The 16845-nt window shown below is 42.2% G+C and overlaps 2 protein-coding genes across 8 annotated transcripts in view; both read right to left on the minus strand.

Moving 5' to 3' along the window:
• Positions 1 to 1176: 1176 nt before the first annotated feature.
• ppifb (peptidylprolyl isomerase Fb) lies at positions 1177 to 7980 on the minus strand. Its single transcript, XM_076298108.1, has 6 exons — positions 7744 to 7980; positions 7445 to 7475; positions 4472 to 4560; positions 3815 to 3911; positions 2290 to 2365; positions 1177 to 1835 (listed from the first exon to the last, which is right to left on the minus strand). Exons 1-6 carry the CDS (start codon positions 7879 to 7881, stop codon positions 1700 to 1702), a joined length of 567 nt encoding a protein of 188 aa, XP_076154223.1. The 5' UTR covers positions 7882 to 7980; the 3' UTR covers positions 1177 to 1699.
• A 6356-nt stretch (positions 7981 to 14336) lies between these two features.
• Positions 14337 to 16845, minus strand: part of LOC143137790 (zinc finger MIZ domain-containing protein 1-like) — a 168489-nt gene continuing 165980 nt past the window's right edge. For all 7 annotated transcript variants that reach the window (XM_076298114.1, XM_076298112.1, XM_076298113.1 and 4 more), the window contains 6 exons: positions 16739 to 16806; positions 16519 to 16587; positions 16114 to 16361; positions 15369 to 15532; positions 14672 to 14998; positions 14337 to 14482 (listed from right to left, as the gene is read on the minus strand). In XM_076298114.1, the coding sequence (XP_076154229.1) occupies positions 14375 to 14482; positions 14672 to 14998; positions 15369 to 15532; positions 16114 to 16361; positions 16519 to 16587; positions 16739 to 16806 (984 nt within the window). In that variant the 3' untranslated portion in view covers positions 14337 to 14374. The remainder of the gene's footprint in view (positions 14483 to 14671; positions 14999 to 15368; positions 15533 to 16113; positions 16362 to 16518; positions 16588 to 16738; positions 16807 to 16845) is intronic.

Consider the following 16845-nt stretch of genomic DNA (forward strand, 5'->3'; position numbering starts at 1 on the left):
GTAAAAACATGGGCGGAACTCACAAGTCTGTGATTTTTGGGAAATAAAAAGACTTAATGAATCCAGGAGAGGAAACCACCCTGGCCACATGAAGTTTATCAGCAACACACACACACACGCGAGTCAAATTCAAGAGCAATATATATCAAACCATGGAGATGACCGTTGTCAAAAAGGTTTTTAGGAGTGGGAAGATTCTATGTAGGTGTATGTCATGGGAGAGATCATCTATGGCTCTGAAATAGCAGGGTTGGAGAACAAAACTATGTACCTTGAATGTGTTTTATGTATTTTTAATATGCGTGACCAGCATTTGAAGGCAGATGAAATAATCAATGTGACAAGTTATATATAAAAAAAGGTTAGAAATCTTTGTGCAAGACCTCCTTTTCTTTTCCCTTACTGAAACCTACATGTCATAGTTGCTGGATCTCTTGACATCTCACATAGTGAAAAAAGCTCTGCCTACTGATTAGAGAAGAAAAAAAAGGTTAGGGTTAGGTGTGCCCACTGAGTTACTCCAGCTACTGGAACAGAAGTAAGGCAATGTGTGTTGCCTTCAGAAACCCTCCTTGTTATAGCCTCTCTTCACTTTAAGAGTTTGCAATACTTTGGTTTATCTGTAGGATACCCATGGACACTACCACCGAAGTGTAAGGCTATTTTGAACTTTGTCAGTGGTTTGAAAATCGTGATTTATTGGCATGGCTGTATGCCTGCTGCAACATGCTACAAACCATTGTTGCTAATGCAAATAACGGTCTAGCTCAAAACTCCTCCGATTAACGTAATTTTGCTCCCAAAACGAAAGTTTGAACCCATTATCAACCATAAATAGACCCCAGGATGTTTTTACTCCGGAGTATCCCTTTAATTTGACATAGGCCTATAGTGCACAAAAAATGTCTTGCCACATTAATAAGATCTTTATAAACTTCTTCACATCAACACCTTGGCATGAATGCCTTTAAAATGTCACTCCATTTATACCTTGCAAGTTACTAGACTGTCACATTCCGCTGATTTACAAACTGTACAGCAAGTCTCAGGTAGCTGTTAACAGAGAGGGTGAAAGCCCCATCAACACAGACAGGTACATCAAACGAAACTCAAGCCAGGAATGTGTTGTGAGGTAAATGGCCGGAGAACTTCAAAAACAGATGACAAAAATCAAAGTTAGCACCGTTGGTATGACTTTATTTCAGTTTAGAACTGCCGTTTCCAAAAATACTCATTTAAAGCCACGCAATTCACACCTCACAATGTCACATTCCAGTATACTCTTTTTACAAAAAATCCCCATATTTTGAGAGGAACTTACGAGGTAAATGCTGACGATTCACACACAAGTATTACCCTGACCTGAGGAGATGCCAAGATTCTGATTAAGTGCCCCCTGGGGATTCAAGATAGAAATGAACTTGGACCAATCACAGCTTTAAAGACGGCTCTGGCCCTGCCCTTTTTCAAAAATCAGGCTCTTGACAAACAAGCCTCTCAGCACAGCGTGGTCGACTAAAAAAAGAATAATAAACAAAATTAGAAGAGTGAAAAAAAGATTCTCGCCTGGACGTCCTCAGCCCACCACACCGTACCATCGTCCGGCTGACCGTCTTCACAACGGGCTCATTTTTTGACATTCACAGTAGGTGTTTCGGAAAGGGGGGGGGGGTATTGGGGGTGCCAGAGCACTGGGGGTCTACTTGAGCTCGCCGCAGTCGGTGATGGTGATCCGCTTGGCGGTGCGCCCAGAGCGCGAGCCCAGGGCCTCCACTTTCTGCACTACCTCGATGCCCTCCTTCACACTGCCAAACACAACATGCTTGCCATTCAGCCTAGGACAAGACAGAAACACACACACACACACACACAGTTAGGTTTATTTCACAGATTGGGTGAACTCGTTCACTGTTATTCTCTCTTCTTTCCTCCATTTCACTCTCTTTTTCTCACCAAATAACTCGCTCTCTTTGTCTCCTTCTTTCATACCCATACTCTTCAAATCACACAATACTTTCTTTAATGCACCCCCCGACACACACACACACACACACACACACACACACACACACACACAGACAGACAGACACACACACACACACACACACACAATCAACACAAGAATAGCAGTTCATGTCCCTAGCTCAAACTCCTTTACCGATGCATCCACCCCCACACGCCCAAACACAGAGCCGCACCCGCACGCCTAAATCACCCCCACACCCCCCCGCACCCGCAAGCCTAAATCAAGCTGAGTGTCCCTGACCCCTGGGATGCTCTGGCACTTACCACTCTGTCTTGGCTGTGCAGATGAAGAATTGAGAGCCATTTGTGTGGGGCCCTGCGTTGGCCATGGACAAGATCCCTGCAAAAGCATCAACATTCCAGTTTAGGGCACAGAAGATAAAAGTAATAGTGCATTACTAACATTTCCAACGACTAACATCGCTCACCTTTGTGTTCTTTCTCTTTCTGGACTCACAATAGTATCATCTCATCAGCAGAATAAAATGCCCTGCAACTGATTGTTAAGGTCTAACCCTAGGTTGAACCAGCAAATCCAACCGTCCTGATAGACACAAAAACTCCTGAGATTATCGGAGCCAATTAGATCACTCTGAAGCCCATTCCCAGGTGGAATGGGGTGCGTTTAGAATGTGAAGAACTTTGAGTAATTATATTAGTAAACTGACTCCTTCTGGCCCTTAAAAGTGGGTCATGTCTGTCTGGCCAAAAAAAAAAAAAAAAAGTTCTGTGTTCTCATGTTCATGGCTCAATGACTCCCTCTGGTGGACAGAAAGGGGTTTTAATCAGTCTGACCATTAATTTAAAAACCTCCTAATGCTCTTGTTCCACAGAGCTCTGAATTACATGTCTCTGTTTACACCACAGGGGCTGATGCAATGGGGTTTTAAGCCTTTTGAGTCCAAGCCTTGCCACACCTACTAAAATAGATGGCTTATGTCCAATAGTTGCACGTACACCTGTGGTCCGAAACTAGCTCTTTGAACAAACTGAGTCACTGTGGTAACTGTGGCTAGACATGGTGGAACAAAGAAACTGGCCAAGTAAAAAAGGCTAAAAAAAAACCCATAAAAAAAAAACCATAGATGCGCTTGTTTTAAGAGTCATATTTGCATCCCACACGTCAAACTGATCACACTGATCTAGAGGTAACCAAGAGCGGTTGTCTGAACACAAGTTTTGAGAATGAGGGTGTTGAGTGCATAACATGCTTAATGAAGGCGGAGCTGAAAGACGACTTGTGGAAGAGTTTCAGTGGTGGTTTGAGTTTGCTTCCTGTGTTTTTTTTTTTTGTTTTTTTTTTTTTAAAGCTGTGGGCTTTTTTTCTTCACTTGTTCACACACACCAATTAAAGACACAGTCCACTATTCTAATCCAGGGTGGTCCACTGGCTATCCATTCTGAGTGTGCGTTCATAATAACTCCGTTTTGCATACAGTTCTGACTATAAATGGCGGGGGGGGGGGGGGGGGGATGTAGTGGCTCAGACCAAGCCACACACAAATCCAGCTAATCAAGATGACACTCCAGGAACACAGGTGGCATAGGTGCAATTTCATTGGCTGTTGAGCCCAAATATCAACAAACTTTTGCCAGAATCACAGACAGTACTTTGATAAACAAGTACTATGCATACCAATTTACAACTTAAAGGTATTCAATGTAGTTTTGGGTTGAAGCTGATATATTTGGGTAAAAAACTAGCAAAGCGCTGCTTTAATGTTCTCCACAGTTCTTGGAGAAAACAAAAAATAGATCATGCTGGGGATGGGGATGACCAACGTCTTACCAGCGGCAGTATGTGTCAGCTTGAAGTTCTCATCTGGAAATGTCCTTCCATATATGGACTTCCCTCCGGTGCCATTGTGGTTGGTGAAGTCTCCTCCCTAGAAGTAAATGTCAAAGATTATTAACCACTCACACTTGTAGTTAGTAAATTATTAACTACAAGTAAGCATGTAAGGGGCAGTGGTAGTGTAGTGGTTAAGGAGCTAGGCTAGCGAGCAGTAGCCTGAAAAGTTGTGGGTTCAATTCCTGGCTTCTACCATTGTGCCCTTGAGCAAGGCACCAACTGACAAAGTTGACATATGTAAGTCTCTTTGGACAGTGATGTAAAATAAAAAGGCGGCAAAGGTGTCCAGAGGGGAAACAACTAATCGATGCATGCTTGGTCTTGTACGGATGTGATGAAAATATGTGCTGCAAGTCCAAGCCAGCGTTTACATAATCTCAAGTGGTATAAAGCAGTAGATCTGAAAGTGGAGTATAACCATTACTGTTGCTTAGCTTGGCTTATATTCCAACTAACTGTCAGTCCACCTCGTCGAAATACAACTATATGGGTTCTCAGAAAATGTTGTCCCCCAGAAGGGGATACTGGCGAAGACACATTTGAGAATCCCTGCTATAAAGGATCACACAGGACAGGACACAATATGGACTGTACCTGGCACATGAACTGGGGGATGACCCGGTGGAATATTGATCCCTTGTAACCGAATCCTTTCTCTCCTGTGCACAGGGCACGGAAGTTTTCTGAGGGGAAACGCACACACATTATGTTAATGATTAAACATGTGACTTGTGATTCAATCTTTGATATATGCCATAGTAACATCACTGGTACTAACATCAACAAACACAATATTGCCTACTATAGCCTACTACAGGTCTAATACATTGCAGCTTAATCACGGGTGCAGCTCTGCATGGACATTGTTGTTCCCACCAGAACTGTACGCTGCTTTCCCAACAACAAGCCTTGGATAACCAGCAATGTCAAGACCCTTCTTAACAGGAAAAAGATGGCGTTCAGAAAGGGGGACATGGCATAGCTGAGGCGCGTGCAAGGGGAACTCAAATTCAAGCTGAAGGAAGCTAAGGAGGACTACAGAAGGAAGGTGGAACAGAAGTTGCAGGAAAACAACTTGAAGGAGACATGGGACTGCATGAAGGATATCACTGGCCTGAAGAAGAACAGCAGCTCTGTGGAGGGGGACCTGGACAGGGCGAACCAATTGAACCACTTCTACAACAGGTTTGACTGCCCTGCTCCAGCCCCAATGGCAGTGGTCTGTCCACCATCCCCCAGCCTCCACCCCCACACCCCCTCAATACCAGTGCAACACTCACCTCCATCATCACTGGATTTGGCACCCCTCCCCCACATGGCGATCACGAACAATGAGGGGACAACGACCTCAGTCAACAGCCATCAAACACACAGATCCCAGATACACCCCTCCCCCTCCCCTCCCCTTACACCCCTCACCATTACAACAGATCAAGTGACAGTCCAACTAAAGAAATTGCGCAGCAATAAAGCAGCGGGTCCTGACAGACTGTGTCCAAGGCTACTCAAGGCCTGTGCTGCTGAACTGGGGGAGCCACTGAAGTACATCTTCAATTTGAGCCTACGCTTTGGACAAGTTCCAACACTGTGGAAGACATCATGTCTTACCCCTGTCCCTAAGAAGCCACACCCTAGTGAGCTTAATGACTACAGACCTGTCGCTCTTACATCACATGTGATGAAGACAATGGAGCGATTGGTCTTAGGTATGCTCAGACCCCAGGTACGCCATGCACTAGACCCGTTACAGTTTGCTTACCAGGAGAAAGTGGGCGTGGACGATGCCATCACTTATCTTCTACACAGGACACATTCCCACCTAGACAAGGGGAAAAGTGCTGTGAGAATCATGTTCTTTGATTTCTCAAGTGCTTTTAACACCATCCAACCCCTCAGATTGGGAGACAAGCTCTTGCAGATGGGTGTGGACGCTCACCTGGTAACCTGGATTACAGATTACCTGACCGAGCGACCACAGTTCGTCAGACTGAAGAACTGTCTCTCTGACACTGTGATCAGCAGCACCGGAGCGCCACAGGGAACTGTGCTCTCTCCAGTCCTGTTCACCCTGTACACGTCTGACTTCTGCTACAACACCGAGTCATGCCACATGCAGAAGTTTTCTGATGATACTGCTATTGTGGGGTGTATCAGGAACGTGCAGGAGGAGGAGTACAGGAGCCTGGTGGAGGACTTTGTGCAATGGTGCAAACTCAATCATCTTTAACTCAACACTTCAAAGACCAAGGAGATGGTGGTGGATTTCCGCAGGTCTAAGCCCACTCTGCTACCAGTCCACATTGATGGAGGCACCTACAAGTATCTGGGTCTCCACCTGGACAATAAACTGGACTGGTCAGCCAACACTGATGCACTCTACAAGAAAGGGCAGAGCAGGCTGTACTTCCTGAGGAGGCTGCGGTCCTTCAATGTGTGCAGCAAGCTCCTCAGGATGTTCTACCAGTCTGTTGTTGCCAGCGTCCTCTTCTATGCAGTAGTATGCTGGGGAGGAAGCACAAGGAAGAAGGATGCGGGGCGAATTGACAGGCTGGTAAGGAAAGCTGGCTCTGTAGTGGGAGCTGAACTGGAGTGCATCACTTCGCTATCTGACAAAAGGACCCTGAACAAACTGATCAACATCTTGGACAATGAGTGTCATCCACTCCACAGCACTATTGTTAAGCAGAAGAGCCTGATCAGCTGGAGACTTCGCTCACTGCCTTGCACAACAGACAGACTGAGAAAGTCATTTGTCCCCAGGGCCATTGAACTGTTCAATGCTTCACTTAAGGGAAGAGGAGAGATAGACTTCTCTGCATAGTCTGTCTGCCTCTTCACCCCCTCCATGTTTGGATACTGTCTGTCCGTTAGCCACTTTTACCACTGTCTTTCTGCCTCACTGTTTGCGTGCTATATTAGCACATTAGCACATATGCATAACCCCTCCCTCCATGCCACAGCCAAACTGTGGCCACACTTATACCTTTTCTTAAAATAGTTAAATATATAGATATATAGACTTTACTTTACTTTATTTCTGCATTGTTGCACTGTTGGACTTAATCATTTGCACTATCACCATGACCGCTATCACCATTGCACTATCACCATGACACTCATTCACACAGAACACCTTACCTTACCTTACTATGCACAGAGAATCACAGGCTCAGTCATTGCAAGTGCCTCTGATTGATTAATCACCACTATGTGGATACTGTTTTTAGAATTGATTTAGATTAAGTGTTAGTTAGTATAATTTGTATTTTAGTATATTTAGCATATTCTTTATCTTCTACTGTCCTTATTGCTTAGTTGTGTTTTTATATGATATACTTTAATTACTCTTTCTGCTGTTAAAGAATGTGTTTGTGTTGTCTGTATGCTGCTGAGACCTTGAAATTGGGGATCAATAAAGTATCTATCTATCTATCTATCTATCTATCTTGGCCAGTATTGGCTTAAATTCTATAGGTGACACTTGTCTTAACATGTGTTGTCTACCAATTACACCGTAGGCCTACTTGCCATGACTTGCTAGTGCAAAAATAGGACTTATTTACCTACCTGCTGTTTTTGGTACCACGTCAGCTCGCAACTGCAAAAAATAAAACAAAAACAATCTTATTCGGTGTATTTAAGTCAGTTGTTCTTCAAAACCGTAGGACACACAGTTAGAGGTCACGTTATGTCTGCTGAATTTCTCATCCGTGATTCGCATATTGTTGTGCAAAAAACTAAACATGCACGCTAAGTATTATATTGTGAGAACACCTAGAAGTATTTTTACATTCTAATATTGCAATCAAGAATATTGTAGCCGCAGGTCAATCACCTAGTGTCATTCACTGCCAAGTCGTTCTTACCTCAAAGGTTACTCTTCCAAGAGGTTGGTTGTCTGCAGCAATGTCAAAGTAAACGACTGGGTTTGGACCAGTCGTAAACATCCTAGCGGCAGTGAACGCCAATGTACAAATTCGGAATCGTCCATTTGGAATAAGCATTGTGATATCGTCGTGGTTAACTTCACTTTTTGAATGAGTGTCGGCTGGGCAGCCTCGTCAACTCTACAGCGTTACAAAACCGACACACATGTCACGTGTGTTTCTTTGGGGCTCAATCAGAGCTCAAGAGAATGTCTAATAAGGGGAGAACTGCCACTCTCGGAAAACTTCCGGTTTCTGAACTGGTTGCAGTTCCTTCTGTGGTTCCACATGAGGGCGCTCGTCCACGAGTGCAGAATGCATGGAGGTCTATGGAGCTGTACCCCTCAAAATCCACTTTTTCTCGGGATATATATTTTTTTTCAAGTAATTTGAATATTGTATTTGAAAGGGGAGTCGAAGAAAATACACTTGGTGGAGTATTATATTTTTTAAAATCACTTAATTGTTCTAAAAAGCCTTTCAAACGTGTCAATGATGTCACTCATTAGCACAATGCTAGCGTGTAATGGGCAACAACGACCCAAACTGTAAGAAATCAAAAGGACATAAGTTCTCGTTCATTCAACTTTTGACCTATAACTCATGTTGAAGTTATACAAACTACAATCAAATCTGAGATTTGTCAACGACAATCAGGTGAAAAAGACAAATTTAGCCGTCTAGCTCCATTGACTCCCATTCATTCTGCACTCATGGCGATCGCCCCTAGTGGAAATCTGGTGGAACGGCAACCAAAATTCGGTACAATGGGACTTAATACGGAGTGGCCAGGCTCTCCGTAGACGGGCTCTGGCTCAATGCATGCAGGAAGTGCAACACCAGGAAGAAACTCACGTGCTAGTTTTGAGATTATCAGGGTCATTTCACCGAATTGGTGCCTTTTGCGTCCCACAACATATAATCAGTTCTAAAGTTGCTTTAACAATAAATACATGTGTAATTTAAAAAACTTAATGTTATAGATCATATGCATCAATATAAGACCAAGTAAACCCAATAAAATACAAGTTCAAATGATTAAAATCACAAAATCACAAAATTTTGGTTGATTTTGGCTCGTCCCACGCTATGTTTTTTCTTTTTCAACAGCACTTCTCAGTTGTAAAATGTTGGTAAAATGATACAATTTTCACAGTTTTATATTGTCTTAAGTGTAATCTCATTGTTAAGCAATGATTTTGACATAAATAGATAAATAGTTTTCTTAGAAAATATAAGTCATTTATCATTGTCCCTTAACCCATTTAAGCCCACATTTTTCCCAGACATGCAAATATGCAAATCATGTGTTATTTAGCAACCCTTTGAAGTAATCAATAATTATTTTATTTTTTTTAAATGTAGAAAAGTAGATGAAAAAGTGAGTTTTATTTCCGGTCACAATTGTGACCGGTGGGATAATATGCGTATACTCAATTAAAGGTTTGAGGCTCAAATTGCTTTTTTGTTAAAATAAAGGTATTCTGATAGGACTTTTCAAACTGATATGAACACTGAGACCAATGGCAATAATAAATATGGAAAATATGTAAACATTGTTTATTTACCAGGAGCGTGTGTGTCTGCATGTAGTTGTGAGAGTTACTGTTAGAGTGTGTGTCTGCATGTAGTTGTGTTAGAGTTAGTATGTGTGTGTGCATATATATATATATATATATGTGTGTGTGTGTGTGTGTGTGTATATATATATATGTATATGTGTGTATGTATATATATATACGCGCACACACACACACACAGACCATATACACTAACTCTCACAACTACATGCAGACACACACGTACAAGCATAAAATCGATATATATATATATAGTGTATATGTGTATGAGTGTATTGTGAATGTGCATAATACAGTGTGATTTTTGAATGTTTAAAGTTGCAATTGGTGAATAAACCCTTGAGGTGGATAAACGCTAATAAGAGGTGGATAAACTAGGCCTATTCCTGAAATTTCAGAGGTGGATAAACTGTGTTTACTTGCGTTTAGCCTCCACTACCTCCCTGATTGAAATGGAATCCCACTCCAAGCCAAATTGATTGGTTGGCTGGCTTGGAAAATGTCAGGCTAAGGATAGATTTTTCTCAACACAAGAAAGTCACTCTACAATCTCAACAGTAGCCTATAGCTGTGCCAATATAACTGGTTACTTTCCTTCCAATGGGCCTTCCCTTCTGTTTTCCTGTGTTGTTTCTTACACTACTGCATTTGTGTAAAAACATTTGGCTGCAATAATTGTTTGTCAATACCAGTCTGTCAGACAACAATGCATTTGAAAGATTTAGCTTACTCATGCTTTTACATTTTTTCCCCACCACCAGACATCATTCACAGGCTTGTGAATTCACAGGCCAGATGAGATTGTGGATGTAAAATGTTACAAAGATCTTAGACCTTCAATACTTCTGGATTTGTCATTGTACATAGAACCCCTTGAAAGCCCATCTTTTAGGGTTTTACTCTAGCAAAATATCAGAGATGTAAAAGTCCTGCCATGTATTAGTTTCCACCTCTGCAAAATATTCCATGCTCAGAACTTTTAACTGTAAAATGATCATCCTCCTCATCCCATCACTTGTGCTGAATGCAATTTCCCTCTTTTTGTTTTCTACAGATGAAAAATGACACAAACACAGTGGTATACAGGTATCATCTGAATACATATTTATTAGATAAATATTAGGCTGTCACATCATCTAACTACATACAGTTCTGCAAGACTAAAAACCACAATTAGCTTTTTTTATTTCTGACCTGTTTTAAGTATGAAATGATTGTACATACAATGTACAAACATAAAGACAATGGCCACTTTTTGTGTGAATCACCTTAGATTGTACCATTTAAATTTGTTATCAGATCATGATATAAAAAGTGTACAAACTATGAATTTGGTTACAATCTTTCAAAAAAACCTCCATATATGTCTTCATATTTCCTTTATTTTCCAAACTTTTGAGCATTCCCAAATAATGTCTTAATTATTTTCATATATTTTTGCCTTATAGCACCTTGAGTGTATGCAGGTGATCAGCTGGTACTCATAGGTGACATATTACATGTAGGTAAAAGAGTTTTATCCACTTTCTCCTTCCCAAAGAGGTCAGAGTATCACAAAAGGTGAAACAAATGGCAAGAGCTATCCACATATGCTGACAAAACTGACAAAATCCATTATTTCCCACTTTCAGCTGTTTGTTTTTCGGGTGGGGGGGTGGGGTCGCAAGCTTTTTCTTTTTTTTTTTCTTCTCAATAACTCTGAAGAAACAATGCACATTCCCAGTTAAGATGAATACATTTCTGTTAACAAGTCTTTATCCTCATTTACAATATGTACAGGCATCTTTGTGGGTGTCAACTGTTTCGGCCTAGCTAGTCCTCCGAGGCACAACTAAGCTGGCCAGGTGGACACCAAATTCTCCTGTTGTTTGTGGAGTGGGTAGAAAAATTACCCTCAAAAAGAAAACAGTAAAATGATTCCTTTTGACGACGATTATTTGGGGTGAAAGTGTGGGCCAAATGCTTTTGAACTTAATTTCCTTGGTAAACAACAGCATCATGTGACTTACAAATGGATGATTGATCTGATGAAATTTCATTATATAGTTTGATAGATATCAGATGATATAATGATTAAACACAAAATGTGGCTGCATGTTGTCAAGATGATTCATTTCAATGGTAGGATACACAGATTTGTTTATCAGTGACTATGCTGAATTAAACGCTACCTAAAATCATGTTGCGCTGAGACAAATTTGCTCTCTACACACATATGCCTTTTGAAGTAACATGTTTAAATGATTTTGTGTTTAATCAGTACATGACTACATATTGTTAAAATGAAATCATCTTTCTAGCCTTACACTTCAATAATAAAACCAATACAAAATAATTTACCAAAAACACAAACCAAAAACAAAAAAAAGAAAAAAGAAAACAACAAATGGGATACACATTTTTTTAAAATGGTCGTAGCTTTTCCAAAAGCTGCATTTTCGATAACAAAAATAAAAACAATATCATATATTTAATTCATGTAAGGCTGTGATATAGTTTTTAAAATACCACTTGTACATATTGACATTTTACGAACAATTCTGATATTCACACGGTTTCTTCAGTACAACGACAGCCCCTTGTGTGATACACTTATCTTGGTTGCTCAACCCACCATATATAAGATTCAGGTGGCAAGGAGAATGTTAGTTCTCTAGTGGATGTACAATTAATGTATTTGTATCTATGATACAGTGAACAACATAACAACATGTGACATTAATATTGCTTAACAGGACCTGGTAAACAAAATCCAGAAGTTATTGTGACTGGGCAGCGATGGCGGCTCGCTCTGAAATGGATCGGCGCCATGTAGCGGGGATAAGTCCAGTTTAGAGCTGGCCGCCACCTGAGAACCATGTGACCCTGATGGAACAAGAAAATGTGCGGCCTACGTGCGTTCTGATCGACGCACGCAGAGAGAGGGAGAGACTGAACAAGCAGCAGACAAACCTGTGAGAGTTATAGCTTATGCAGAGAGATCTGTGATTATGTGTGTGTATGTGTTTGAGCCCACTGATCCTACTAAGTTCAAAGGTCGGGGCTTTTTGAGGACAGACCACTGGGCACAGAGCCAGACAAACATGGACAGTCGGTTTTTACGAAAGAAAAAGAAAAAGAAAAGGACAAATATCATCTAAGACGATACAAAAATATTCACAAGGATATTTACAATAGTTTCTTTCTTTTAAAAAATAATACATTTGCATACTGGACAGCACTTTACTCATATAGTGTATTTTGGAACACAATAAAGATGGCAAGATGTGAACTTCTGGGCTTCAGTAACAGGGGAAAACCAAGGGTGATTTGAGCCATATCCAACAATCCTTCGCCGTATAGCTTACAGACATGCATCTGTCGCCTCTCCCTATCTTTGGTGACGAAATACCGATTCCCCGCTGAATAGGTGAGAAGTGGCAATTTACTAAAAGACCTTGTGCCATTTTTTTGTCTAAAATTCCACATACCAAATGTCTTTTGAATGACAGAGGTATCCCTTCTAGAAAAAATAAGCTTAACCAAGCAAGTTTAGAGAATTCTAATCAGAAACTTTTCAGACATAGAGCGTTTCCCCACAAGGGCATACGCATTGGCTGGCACACACACACACACACACACACACACACACACACACACACACACACACACACACACACACACACACACACACACACACACACACACACACACACACACACACACACACACACACACACACACACACACACACACACACACACACACACACACACACACACACACACACACACGCACGCACGCACGCACGCACGCACGCACGCACGCACACACACACCTCGTTGTAGGAAAGTGAACGTGGGTGAAGACGGACATTACATTACATGGGTGTCAATGCCAAGGACACTGTGACTAACAGCATGGGTCACCGATGCAAAAACCTCATGTAGTTATCAACCAACTCAAAGCTTTTGGCCCTGTTTATCTATTGGTGTTCGGTATTTAGGATAGACACCCTGGCTTAGAATTCTACATAACAAAATTCATGCCGCCCCTTGGCTATATGACAGTGTCATAAGATGGATATGTTTCAGATGTCACACGAGATATGTTTCAGATGCCACACAAGAAGCACCAATATCTCAGTGCACTCATTGTAGGTTCGAAAACGTTCCTTATTCAAGCTATTTCGGGCAAAGATTTGGTGTAGACCACGATACCATAAATACACAATCCCTTACAAGCATTTACGAGCAAACAAATGTTTGAACAAACGTGATGACAATATGAAAACCATTTCTGGGTTTGAGATTACAACAAGTCTCCTTTTCTGACGATTGTGGTTGATAGCCTTCATCCCTTTGTGATGTGTTCCTTTTTTTGGGAAAAAAATAGAGGTTAAAAAACCATAAATCTCTTGTGCTTTCAAATGATGTTCTAGAATCAAAACAGTGCTACTGGTCGGACTGGAAAACAAACTGTTAGTTACACAACGATTTCCTGACTGATTGACAAAAACAAGAATGGTAGGACACACACTGGCCAGAATGGATTTTTTTAAACGTTGTTTGACAAATTAAGTTATTTTATCTTCTTCAGATCAAATAAAACCGAGTAAAAAAATGCTACTACATTTTTGAGAAGATTCACACACTGAGATCCCACATGTCTTTTAAAAAAATGAACCCAGGATAGCTGCACAGTTTTTTTTTCTTTCGTCATTTTGTCTTTTTTCCCCCCAGAGTATCACTCTATGGCCGCCAGTGCAAATGCCAGATGCATTACATAATTCTTTCTTTCTTTTCTTCTTTCTTTGTTTTCATAAAATAGTTCAGTCAACCTGTACTTGTCTGTGAAATCTGTCCACTGTGAGGAAGAAGAGAGGGAGTGCATCTTTGTGTTTTTTTTTTCCTTTTCATGAAGTACTGTGTTGTCCCCAAACTGTGGTTGTCCAAATCAGGAAGGCCCCCCCCCCCCCCCCCCCCCCCACACCGTTTGTAGTGTTCATCGTCTCAGTTATTTTCAAACAGGGACAGAAGGTCGTCGTTGTTATTGCTGGGAAGATCTGGGGGGTCCAGGTAAGACAACAGGTCGTCCGGGTTTGCAAGTTCAGGGAGAAGCTGTCGGGAAAGAGACAAGGAGAAATAGTGTATCAGTAAAACCGGTTGTGTGCCATCAAAGCAAATGATTCATGAGGAGGTGTTAAAAAACAAATGCAGAACCCTGTGAATCCAACTAATCCAGAACCCTCTGCCAGCTCAGTATCACCAGGGCCTAGAGTCCTCATGCGGACTAATGTCTGTACTTACATCTAGAGAGGGCTCGGGCATATCTGGCGGCACTTGGCCCGACCCATCCAGGCCGCCCGAGGGGTTGAAGCCGAGGTCGGGGTGGGGGTGCGGGTGCGGGTGGCTGTTGGGGCCTTGCTGCTGCTGCTGCTGGGCCTGTTGCTGGGCCTGCTGCTGGGGGGCCTGGGCTTGAGGGGGCTGGGGAGGCTGCTGGCGACCGGGCTGCTGGCCTGGGGGACCACCGTGGTGGAGCGGCTGGCCTGACGGGGTGCCCGGCCCGTGGGACGGCCCGTGCAGGTTATGCTGCATGGGGTTGTGGGGCGAGTCAGTGCTGACAGAATGAGGTACCTGAGGGAAGGGAAGGGAAGAGAGAGAGAGAGAGAATGAGAGAGAGAGAGAGGTCAGGACTCACATTTTGCCCCAACTGCTAAACTACTTGCTGCTTGTTTCTAGACAATTTGTTTGCTTGTTGGAGGGATTTTTTCTCAACTCCACAACACCCTCAGTGTTAAATTCATAAAAATGTTTTGGTCCAGCTCAATATGATACAGACTTTATAAAGTAATTATGTTTTCCTAAAATCTGCATACAATCATCATGTATATTAAGTCTGCACTGGTGTCACTACAATAAAAACACTGTAAAACTGGCTCATCAAAAGGATTTAGAGATACCGTTTTGTGTTTGCTCTGTTTCAGATGTCCAGTGTGGCACTTACTGAGTCCGGCATGCCGTGGCTGAGGGGCTTTTCCGGGCCCATGAGTGAGTTGGGCATGTCTGGCGGGTGGGAGAGCTGGGGGCCATGCATAAAGTCATTCACCGACGAGCCTCCAACGTTGCCGTGGGGGAAGTCAAAGTTCCCGTGCCCCTGGAAATTGTTGCCTATGAGAGAGAGAGAGAGAGAGAGAGAGAGAGAGAGAGAGAGAGAGAAAGGTTAGCATTTACACTGCAGAAATACAATAGTAAAGGGAATGATCTAAAACTTGTTTTTGAGTGATATTGTACAGTGTAGTACTGTGCTGTACTGTGTACTGTTCGAATGAATAGTCAAAAGAGTATTTTAGTACTTTGATCCCAAATATACAGCAAGGGCTGTATTCAATCAATATGATTCTGGAAATCAAAATGACATCTGGAAACTGACAGATGATAGCAGGTAACTAATGACTAATTAGCCTTTAAATAATATAGCTTAGCCCATACATAAATAGCTTTTCACCCATAAGCCAAGGTTAACATAGCTGAGCAGGAAAGACTGAGGAATGATCAAAGGTCATGTGTGACTGTGACAGGACTATGTATCTTGGTTGCTTTTATACAGTATAAACTTTTGACAGTATAGCCTCTGATCTGATGACTTATTAAATCACCCATCGGACAAAGTTTATATTGCATATATTAAATTATATTTCTTTATATAACAGGGAAGACAGAAGAACGGCCAAAGTGCGAAGAGTCGTTACCTTGGTTGCCGTACTCGCCGCTGTTTCCACCTTGTTGCTGTGACGATATGTTGGGGTACGGCGACGGCCCCGGCCCCAGCTGGGCGATCATCTCCATCACGTTGGGCATGATCATCTGGCTCGGGCTCATGGTCTTGAAGCGCTTGGCCAGCGGTCCGTCGGGGTCCTCCTTGATGTGCATCTCCGACTTGATGGCCACCGGCCGCCAGCTACATGTTGGGTCGATGGTCACCTCCTCAAACTCCGAGCTGTAAGAGGGATTTTAAAGGTCAGTTCAAAGGGCAGTTCTTGCGCTGAGGTGCAAGGCTTGACTGCAGCCTATGATCCAGGTTGAAGTTCTGGAAATAGGAGAAGAAGAGTACATACAGTACTAAACATGAACTGGAAAACTCTACTGTTACTTACTTTTGTATAGCGTTTAGGATGCCCCACATGTATTGGTCGACTTCCAGGCCCTCTAACAATGCGGTTTTACTGAAAGAGAGACAAGCGAACATGAATGACTCTAAAATCTTTAAAAACATCTCCAACCCACATTCACAAAAAAACATACATACGGAAAAGCATACAAACATAAAAACGGAAAATTCCAGAAAAAAGGAAAAGTTATGCATCGCTGACTTACTTGCATACTGGACATCGCCACGTCCCTCGCTCACAATTCAACTGCAAGTAGGACTCCAAGTCAAAGCACTGCGAAAGGGACAACAAAGACCATCAGTCGCAGTTGGG

This window comes from Alosa pseudoharengus, unplaced genomic scaffold (assembly GCF_046254945.1).
Source record: "Alosa pseudoharengus isolate Yale_2024_CS ecotype anadromous, Long Island Sound unplaced genomic scaffold, YU_APseudo_1.1 YU_APseudo_1.1_scf_21, whole genome shotgun sequence".
Lineage (NCBI taxonomy): Eukaryota > Metazoa > Chordata > Actinopteri > Clupeiformes > Clupeidae > Alosa > Alosa pseudoharengus.

What these genes read in the sequence shown, in the direction of transcription:
- ppifb (XM_076298108.1), bottom strand. Translation starts at nt 7,881, where the DNA reads ATGCTTATTCCAAATGGACGATTCCGAATTTGTACATTGGCGTTCACT. An exon ending in TTGGAAGAGTAACCTTTGAG is followed by an intron (nt 7,476 to 7,743) that starts GTAAGAACGACT and finishes TATTTTTTGCAG; the next exon opens with TTGCGAGCTGACGTGGTACC. An exon ending in CGTGGTACCAAAAACAGCAG is followed by an intron (nt 4,561 to 7,444) that starts GTAGGTAAATAA and finishes GTTTCCCCTCAG; the next exon opens with AAAACTTCCGTGCCCTGTGC.